The sequence below is a fragment of the Cyprinus carpio genome, chromosome A23 (assembly GCF_018340385.1).
Source record: "Cyprinus carpio isolate SPL01 chromosome A23, ASM1834038v1, whole genome shotgun sequence".
NCBI lineage: Eukaryota > Metazoa > Chordata > Actinopteri > Cypriniformes > Cyprinidae > Cyprinus > Cyprinus carpio.
This window is the reverse complement of record NC_056594.1, coordinates 13,217,927-13,228,460: the sequence shown is the minus strand read 5'-3', so window position 1 is coordinate 13,228,460 and position 10,534 is coordinate 13,217,927. Positions and strand designations below refer to the sequence as shown.

General features: G+C 34.2%; 1 protein-coding gene across 1 annotated transcript; it reads right to left on the bottom strand.

The window, feature by feature from the left end:
• Positions 1–4,130: 4,130 nt before the first annotated feature.
• LOC109048058 (V-type proton ATPase subunit S1-like) lies at positions 4,131–10,484 on the bottom strand. Its single transcript, XM_042713797.1, has 10 exons — positions 10,330–10,484; positions 9,964–10,090; positions 8,656–8,730; positions 8,360–8,553; positions 7,424–7,455; positions 7,173–7,258; positions 6,855–7,096; positions 6,715–6,765; positions 5,377–5,614; positions 4,131–5,259 (listed from the first exon to the last, which is right to left on the bottom strand). The coding sequence occupies exons 1-10, from the start codon at positions 10,482–10,484 to the stop codon at positions 5,050–5,052; spliced, it is 1,410 nt and encodes a 469-aa protein (XP_042569731.1). The 3' UTR covers positions 4,131–5,049.
• Positions 10,485–10,534: the final 50 nt, after the last annotated feature.

Genomic DNA, 10,534 nt, shown 5'->3' with positions numbered 1-10,534 from the left:
AAATGTTTTCATGACCAGATTTACCAGTAACATTCCCATAACATACTAAATTTTATTATGATTTTACAAAAAAACAGTAGGAACAGCTGAAACCACACGTACTTAAATCACATAATCTGGGTGGATTTATAAACGTTAAATTAATACATGGATATTTCATAGGGATGTGACGAGATCTCGTGGCAGGAGATCCGACTGGTCTCGTGAGAATGTGACGATATCCTCGCAAAACAATTTGCAGTATTTACATTAGAGCTGCACGATTAATCGTTTAAAGATCGCGATCTCGATTCAAACACCCACGCCATCTTATTCCTGAATGACAATAATTCAGCTATGTCTATTACGACTGTGTCACATCGCGAGTGTCAGTGTGAGAAGCACGTTTTGTCGCTGCCCATGTTAATGCTGCTGATCCAGAAAGAGTAACACAAACAGTCTTTTCAACCACACATCATTTCTGGGTTACAGACATTTAAATAAAATAAGTACTGGGATAAAGTTTATAGTTTGGGTATAAACACTTATTCTTTACAGTAGCGATCAAAATGAAAGTATCTTAACACTTGTATGTTTTGTAACGCTTATCCTCTTCCGCCAGGAGGTGGCGACAACTGCCCGTTTAAAAAAAGTATGTCACTGAATCATTGATCCAATTGTGAAACAGGTCTTTATGTATTGAGACCGATTGAGACACTGACTCCTTTATTTATTTATTTATTTTTTGTTAAAATGAATATATCTTTTTGATACATTGAACATTTGAACATTTTATCAGAACCACTAATAAATTATGTTTTTTGGTTTAGTTTTCTAATCTTTTTTTCTTCAGAATAGTGAGAGAATCGTGATCTCCAATTTACATATATATATATATATATATATATAGAATATCATCAGAAAGTTGATTTATTACACTAATTCCATTCAAAAAGTGAAACTTGTATATTATATTCATTCATTACACACAGACTGATATATTTCAAATGTTTATTTCTTTTAATTTTGATGATTATAACTGACAACTAAGGAAAATCCCAAATTCATTATCTCAGAAAATTTGAATATTACTTAAGACCAGTACAAAGAAAGGATTTTTAGAAATCTTGGCCAACTGAAAAGTATGAACATGAAAACTATGAGCATGTACAGCACTCAATACTTAGTTGGGGCTCCTTTTGCCTGAATTACTGCAGCAATGCGGCGTGGCACGGAGTCAATCAGTGTGTGGCACTGCTCAGGTGTTACGAGAGCCCAGGTTGCTCTGATAGTGACCTTCAGCTCTTCTGCATTCTTGGGTCTGGCATATCACATCTTCCTCTTCACAATACCCCACAGATTTTCTATGGGGTTAAGATCAGGCGAGTTTGCTGGCCAATTAAGAACAGGGATACTATGGTCCTTAAACCAGGTACTGGTAGCTTTGGCACTGTGTGCAGGTGCCAAGTCCTGTTGGAAAATTAAATCTGCATCTCCATAAAGTTGGTCAGCAACAGGAAGCATGAAGTGCTCTAAAACTTCCTGGTATACGGCTGCGTTGACCTTGGTCCTCAGAAAACACAGTGGACCAACACCAGCGGATGACATGGCACCCCAAACCATCACTGGCGGTGGAAACTTTACACTGGACCTCAAGCAACGTGGATTGTGTGCCTCTCCTCTCTTCCTCCAGACTCTGGGACCCTGATTTCCAAAGGAAATGCAAAATTTACTTTCATCAGGGAACATAACTTTTGACCACTCAGCAGCAGTCCAGTCCTTTTTGTCTTTAGCCCATTCTGACTCTGTCTGTTGTTCAAGAGTGGCTTGACACAAGGAATGCGACAGCTGAAACCCATGTCTTGCATACATCTGTGCGTAGTGGTTCTTGAAGCACTGACTCCAGCTGCAGTCCACTCTTTGGTGAATCTCCCCCACATTTTTGAATGGGTTTTGTTTCACAATCCTCTCCAGGGTGCAGTTATCCCTATTGCTTGTACACTTTTTTTCTACCACATCTTTTCCTTCCCTTCGTCTCTATATAAATGTGCTTGGACACAGAGCTCTGTGAACAGCTAGCCTCTTTTGCAATGACCTTTTGTGTCTTGCCCTCCTTGTGCAAGGTGTCAATGGTCGTCTTTGGGACAACTGTCAAGTCAGCAGTCTTCCCCTTAATTGTGTAGCCTACAGAACTAGACTGAGAGACAATTTAAAGGCCTTTGCAGGTGTTTTGAGTTAATTAGCTGATTAGATTGTGGCACCAGGTGTCTTCAATATTGAACCTGAATTTCTGAGATACTGAATTTGGGTTGTCAGTTATAATCATCAAAATTAAAAGAAATAAACATTTGAAATATATCAGTCTGTGTGTAATGAATGAATATAATATAAAAGTTTCACTTTTTGAATGGAATTAGTGAAATAAATCAACTTTTTGATGATATTCTAATTATATGACCAGCACCTGTATATGTAATGTATCAAACCACAAAATGCTTCATTGTGCATAAAAATTCTCAAGAAAGAAGTTCCCATGGAAAATTCTACACTTCTGCAACCATTAATGCTGGGGTTCTGTGTTTAGCTATGGGATGAGGTCTTATACATGTGTGCTGGATTGAGGTTAAATATACCCAGTTATTAAGTCATGCATATGCTGACCATCACTTGGATTTTTGGATTGCAGCTCAAAACACTTGTATTCTGACAAGGTGGCAACTGATAATCAAGAAGATCGATTATGACACCCTCACATACGTGGTAAGGACAATGGGAACTATGAATCTCTGCAACTTTCTCTAAGACACAGACTTCTCTTACTTCCTCCTTACCTCACCATGAGCAGACAGGCAGAGTTTCTGAACATTCTGACATTTAAATGTGGCCAGTTCGATTTCTAATGTCAGAAACCCTTCATTCCCAAAATATAAGTATTGAGTTTAGGATTGTGATATCTCATTTATGCATCAACAGCCCTGAGTGTTTTCTAGACACTTAAATTGTTCTTTCTTTTTACCTGAGCCTGCTGTTATTGGGACCTGCCAGTTTTCATACCTTAAAAAAATTTAGTATATAGTATAATTCTATAACATTTATATAATTCATTCTTATTTTTTAAATAACAGCATGCATTATATTTTTTTGTGAATGACTATTTGAACTTCTAATTACAAGTTTTCATAAAGTTGCCATGGAGAAAATCTGTGAAACATCTTGCAAATATATATCATTTAAATAAGCACTTCCCAGAATTAAAAAGAGGCTGACTAATTTCCCGCAGCAAATTCCTCCATAATCAGAACCACTGTTGCTTTGAAAAGCTCTGCTTAATTTGAACAAACTCTTTTCTAGCAGTCGCTAACTTCACCCTATTCTGTGCTCTCGAACTTAATTTTCAACACTGTTGACAGAGTGTTCACTCTTCTGTTAATGATGTTGCTGTTCCTCTTCCTGAGAATGTCTGAAGATTCACACCAAAAGAAGTGCACTGTCTCATACCTCACTGGTTTGGTTGATACCTAAATATAGCATGAATATTTATGGAGAACGTCTGATCAAATTCGATTTAAAAGAGATTAATGTTTGAATTCATAAGTCACAATGTTTGAACAAAACCAAATGTTGTACAGTGCTTAAAGCTTTATTTTAATTTTGCCTATTACTTTGGATAAAACAGGATGTGTATATTAAACTTCCAGTAAATATTCAGCAGAATATGATTTGCAGTGCAGATTTTAAATGGGAAGTTTTGTCTAATCCTGCTACTTAAAGTGCCTTTTCATTCTCCTAGGGTTTTTGTTCAGTATTGTCTAGCTCTTGAGCCTATTCAAATTCTGCTCTATGCATAATTACATTACAAACGCTTTGCTATTGATTACAGACTTGGATCTAATGAAGAAAAAGAAACTGTTCTTTCCTGTGATATATATATTCTTTTGTAATGATTTGCTTTAAAATGCTGTAATTCATTTAATGTTTTTGCTAAATTTTAGTCATGTAAAATTATCTGTGGTTTAGTTCAGCTCATATTTTCAACCATTTCTGTTAAATTTGTCAAGTAGTAATTCAATTTTAACTGCAAAATATTTACCAAAATAAATGTTTTTTGTGTGTGTGTGTGCATTGAATTTGACTGCTTAACTGTTTTTTTCAGCTTGCACTTTCAAATATGTATCATACTGTTTTATTGTAGCAATTAGCTGTTATTTGTAATAATGGTTTTGAACCACTACTTTGACAGTGCAAATGCTAAATTGCAACAAAGTTGATCATATATAAATCCACCTCTTGCAATTGTGTATATCACTGAGATCTGTAGGTGGTCTCAAAATAAAAGCTCCATGGTCAAAAAACATAAATATTGGCAACTCTTAATGTACATCTACAAAAAAACATATACAAACCTAGTACAATATGAAAAACAAACCACCAGATTTAAATGACAAGATAAATAACAGGAGCCCAAAAAATAACAGCATAAGATTGTCTAATACAAAACATGTGAAAAGTTATTGCATTCATAAGAAACATGCATGTGTACTGAAATGTGTAGGTTCAATTCAATGCATAAGGAATCATAAACTAATGTCAATAAACAACTTTTTTGCAGCATTTATTAATCTCTAGACCAATGTTAATTTACAAATCTAAAATCTGTATCATATTCAATGTTAACCCATGTTCCTTCATATATATGTACAGTATATAACAATGTTCATTTATACAACTTAATCATTAAAAATGCTGTAAAAGAATTGTTCATTGTTATTTCATGTTAGCTATTGCATTTATTTGTACAGAACCTTATTGTAAAGCTTTATCAAAGTTAATCAAATAATGAATGTAATAAGGGAGAGATGGAAATAATTTCACCACTTTCTACAAGACATCAAAATAAAAAAAAAATGAAAAATATTATTTGCCTTTGAATATACATACTCTCAAAAACCCTCAAATACTCATACTAGATCCATAAATTCATAAATCATTTTTGACATACATACAAAATCAAGGTTTTTTTTTTTTTTGTACAATTTTGACAACATGACAGTTTTTGGTTGTTGGCTCAAATCACTCACTCTGAGGCACTGAAATCGCTGGGCCTTTTGGATCATCAAAGCGGTCCATGGTGCGAAGCTGCATGATCATGTGCAGGCCGTAGGTAAGAATGAACACCATGAGCAGAGAGGTCAGCAGGCCCATCCAAATCCCTGGAGTGAAAAATCCTGCACAGTCGCTGGCATACGAGAAGTCTTCACCAGTAACGTTGAAGCCTTGAATCTTTGGGAAACATGGTGCATCAATCAGCTGCAGTATTTGGTATACTGTATATGAGGTTTGTAAATGAAGCTGAATCATTTAATACTACCAGTTTAAAACAGCGCACTGTAATAGCACCTGAAAATCAGTGAAGGACAGCTTCCATTGGTTAGCGTTGTCCGTAGCACTGCGAGGCACCAGCAGGGGGCTCTGAATGCTGCTCACACTCTGGCAATGGAAAGAATACTCTGCAGGAGAGTAGATCCCGCCACTGGCGTTAAAGATGGCCCTCTGCCCGTCATACTCCAGCACCACCTGCTCCACCACCGACCAGTTGCGAGCAGACACGGGAAAGAAGATCTTGCGCATAGAGAAGCTTTGGGGAAGTATCACAAATTCAAGGGTATCGCAATACAACAATATATATCATGAATACATTATTGGCCAAAGGTTTTATATAATTACAAAAGTCTCTTATGTTCAACAAAGCTTATTTTTTTCTTTAAAAATACGATAAAAACTGTAAAATTATTACAGTTAAAAAGACCTTTTTTGATATTTTATTATATTTTAAAATGTAATTTATTCATGTAATGGCAAAGCGGAATTTTCAGCAGCCATTACTCCAGTCTTCAGTGTCACATGATCCTTCAGAAATCATTTTAATCATTTCTGATCTGAACAAATAAATACCTTGGTGAACGCCTTTCAAAAAAAATCTTAATCCTAACTTTTGACTGCTGCTGAACTTCACCCAAAATGCAAATTTAGAAAGATTTAATCTAGCATTAAATATGGTAAATTCAAAAGGTCACACAACACAACTGAGCTTCCATGTTTATTAATCATTCGTAATAAAGTCATACAATACATTATTTACTAAAATACAATATTTTAAACTTTTTAAATGTGTATATAGTCAGGGACATCGAGCAAGTATACATGTGTAACACTTTTTTTTTTTTTTTTTTAAAGATAAACAGAATCATGAATATTTCTATTTTTGGTGTCGCTTTTGACATTTACTACAGTAACTAATTGTTTTCTTTAAAAAAAAAAAAAGCTTGCTCTATTCTTTTTCTGTTATATCTGTTTTCTTTTTATTATATATAAATAAAATAAAAAACCTTGCTACGTGTACTGTGTTAAGCTAACTGAGACTTGTTATAGCACTTGTATATCATTGCTCTTTTGCTGATTTTGATTGCTTCCATTGTCCTCATTTGTAAGTCACTTTGGATAAAAGCGTCTGCTAAATTACTAAATAAAAATGTGAATGTACTGGCCTGTACATGGGGGTCCAATGTTTAAAAAAAAAAAAAAAAAAAAAAAAGTACCATCTGTTCAAAGTGTTGTGAGAATATTGTGTTGTGAGATCAGATTTGTGTATTGATCTGAATCGTGACATGAGTGTAGTGTTACATTCAAAATCACAAATAATACATATCAGTGATGGATCATGTGTTGAATACTCACATAAGCCGGAGGGATCGCAAATCCAGAACGTTTTGGTAATTAATGACGAGTCTGTAAAACAAAATATTTTATACTTTCAAAAGGAAAACATTGAAAAATACTGAAATGTATACTGGTTTCTTCTTGATTGTTATTCTGACCTTGACAGTGTTTCATTGCAAACTGAACCAGCCGTGTCAGCAGAACCATTAAAAATGTGTACTGCCAGATCATCCTGCTTCCCAGAGTAACTAGCGAGGAGAGTGTCTGCCCAAAGCAGGATGCAGGGCCGGCCCGCTGTGTTGTTGACGACGAGTGGAGGTTTCACAGACGACTGTGGTGGTGCCTGAAGTAGCGATCGGCCCACAGAACGTCCTGCCATTACTGGGGTCTCCTCAATGACCTACAAAATGATTTTCCATATTTGGATAAAAGCATCTGCAAAATGAATAAATGTCAAGGTAAATGTGAGGACTTACTCTAGAGGGCTTCAGACCGGTGTATACAGCAGTGTAAGGCACATCCTGAGATTTGAATACGTTAAGGACCTCTCCAATGATCGCATCTAATCAAAAAAGAAATCTTACATCCTATAGTATAGTACAACAATACTGACAAACACATGGCATCAATTTAAAATGAATTACACCATAAAAAGCAATAAACAATCATTATATTAAAATAATTATCAAACCTGATCAAAAAAATTAAATAAATTGTAACTACTCACCATTTTTCAAAAGCGATTCCTTTGTCTGAACCCTGACATTCAAGCAAAGCAAAAACAGTGTTTTATATATATATATATATATATATATATATATATACATATATATATATATGTTAACTGATATATATATATATATATATATATATATACACAGACACACACACACATACATACATATATATATATATATACTATATATATATATATATATATATACACATACATACATACATACACACATACATACATACACTATTATAGCATTTATTAACATTTAAATTACATTTTATTTTTACATTTTCGATTTTATTTTTTAGTAATTTTGTTGTGTGTTTGTCATTTTCATTAGTTTTTTTATTTATTTATTATTTATACATTTATATATTTAGCTTCCAGTGATTTTTAGTTTTAATAGTTTTAGTACTTCAACTTATTTTGTATTTCAAATAGCTTAAACTTATTTTGTTAAAGTAGTGTTCAAGGAAATATTTTTAATTTTCATTTAAGTTTTTATGCTTTGGTTTTCATCTAATATTTTTACTTAATTTCAGCTTTATTTAAATAACAATATGAATTTAAGTTTTGAATACCAACTCAAATTAATATCAACACTACAAACAGAACAAAAAAGGGAAGTTAACATTATTACTGAAATCCAGAGTGCCTTGCAAAAGCATTCAGACATTAACCAATTGCTTCATTTTACTGGAATTTTGTGCTGTGTTGTGTTTCTTTCAAAACTTTGGAATGCAAAATTAATCATTTTGGCATCACATTGTTTTATATTTAATGCTAAATTTTAGTCCCTGTGCTACAGAAAGTTACCGAGATGAAAAACATGAAAGTGCCTTATAACTAATACAATGGTTAAGAACCTGAAAACATTTTCTAAGATATTGTATATATAAAAGTCAATAACATTACAGAACATCTTACCCAGCAGTGTAAGGGAGATGAACAGCCAGCAGTGAAGGCTGTGAGGTGTTCAGCTTGATTTCCTTCAGGGTGTTGGGGTCGATGTGGACTGCTGGGATACCCAGCTCGCCCTGGAAGAGTTCCAGGATGGAATGTGATGCAGACCAGTCCAGGGCTGGCAATACCAGGGGACTGGAGGACGCCTGAAGTGCTGATGAATACAGAGAGAGAATTGTTGATGAGAATGTTGAGAGAAATCTAGTTGTGCTATCCCTCCAGAACTTAAAAACAAAACAAAACAGAACGCACACACCCACCTCTACAGTCAAAAAGGCACTGTCCTGCTTGTTGCCAAACACTCCACCGTACATAGTGAAGTCTTCCATACTTAGCTATAAAGTGGGGAGAGCAGGCAAAAAGTCAGTTATTTTAGTATCCTTGATACTATTCAAGTTTGTATTAATATTTTTAATTAGTTTTTATTTTTATATTTTCTGTTTTCATTTTAACTTTATTTTAAGGTTTAATATTGAGTTTTTTTATTTTTGTTATTTTAGTACATTTTCTTTTTGTTAACTTTTTATTCCAGCAACTAAAAATGTTTTTATGATTTTAGTTTTACTTTCGGTTAATTATAATAAGCCTTTATAATGTGTGACATAACACAGCTCAATGTTATCTTAGTATTATTTTTATACTATTACACTATTTATTAATATTTTGAATTAGATTTTATTTTGATATTTGATATTTAATACTTAAAAATTAAAAAATGCTGGCATAGCAACAAACTGAAACAAGTTTAGTTTTATCTCAGTTGCTGAAAATGGTTTATGTGGTTTTAGTTTTAAAAACACTGATTCTGATCAGATATACATTGTTAATATCTACCAATCACACGTGTTAGTCAATGTTTCACAAATCTGATGTTTAATATTGCAATAAAGCAAAATAAATCTTGTCATATCAGTTTGCAGATGATCAAAATTATACAAAGTGTAATGTAATACTGGTTTGTCCAAGGGAAGATGGATGGGGAAGTAAGACTGTGGCTCAAAGTCACACTATACTGACAAGTCCAGTAAATGTGAGAGTAAAAATATCTGTGAGAGGAGGAAACTATTTCACTAATAGTTCCACATTGTAAAATACATTCCTACTGCACTGATCACATTGTAAAGTAGTTCCTAGCAGTGCAAAAGGTTGTGGGTTCAATTCCCAGGGAACACACATACTGATTAAAAAAAAAAAGAATAGTCTGAATGCACTGAATGCAAGTCGCTTTGGATAAAAGTGTCTGCTAAACACAAAATGTAACTGAAAGTTAAATGTAAAGCTTTTCACCAAGTTCGGAAATGAACTTTTTCATTAAAGGATAATATGTGGAATTGATTTTATAGGGCATTATTACCTTTATAAAGGACATTTTTCTAACATACAGCATATTGTTCATTGTTTCATATATTTCAAACAATATAAATGGTCATATAACTAAATAATATTGTATTATAAGACTAATCAAATGTCTTAAATGCTAAATAGCAGATAAAAACACAAGAATGCAATGCACTGTGGGAGGCATTATTTCACCCCACATTTTAAAATAAACATATAGGGCATTATACCTTATCCTGCAGGAAGAGCAGCACATTGTGTGGAGCACCGGACAAGGCAGATTTCAGATAAGATGCCAGCTGCCCTCCAGACACTGTCTGACCAGCTGCTGGTTGGGCCAGGTGTGGCATGTTGGACCTGTGTTGACAAACAGGTATCATTGACAAACAGGTATCATCATTGACATCATTCAGTTTGCAACCCCCCTCAACATAATCAGGCTTGACTTGAAACCTTGTCCACTTTAAATGAACCTCTACCAAACGCTTTCCAATGTCACTGTCTGCCTGAACTTATAAAAGAAAAGCATAGCAGTGTTCTGCAGCTAATAGAAATCAATCAGAAAACAATATTTAAGAGACAAACGTGTGACGTACCCACCACTGGTCCACATGAGCAGAGGCACTTGAGCATAACAGCTATAAATCGAGCAGATAAATAATAAAACCGAGGTGAAGGCCATTGTTGAAATGCTCCTACATCGCATTCCTACTTCCGTGATGATCATGTGACTGATTTTTCCTTCAATCATGTGATGCTCTTCTGACTCGATTCGTGAGCAGTGCGCTGGCGCGAGATCCA

Excerpts from the sequence above, each read along its gene's own strand:
- LOC109048058 (XM_042713797.1), bottom strand. The coding sequence starts at position 10,484 with ATGATTGAAGGAAAAATCAGTCACATGATCATCACGGAAGTAGGAATG. Across the intron at positions 10,091-10,329 it reads CTCATGTGGACCAGTGGTGG|GTCCAACATGCCACACCTGG; the intron begins GTACGTCACACG and ends TTGTCAACACAG. Across the intron at positions 7,259-7,423 it reads GGAATCGCTTTTGAAAAATG|ATGCGATCATTGGAGAGGTC; the intron begins GTGAGTAGTTAC and ends TTTTTTGATTAG.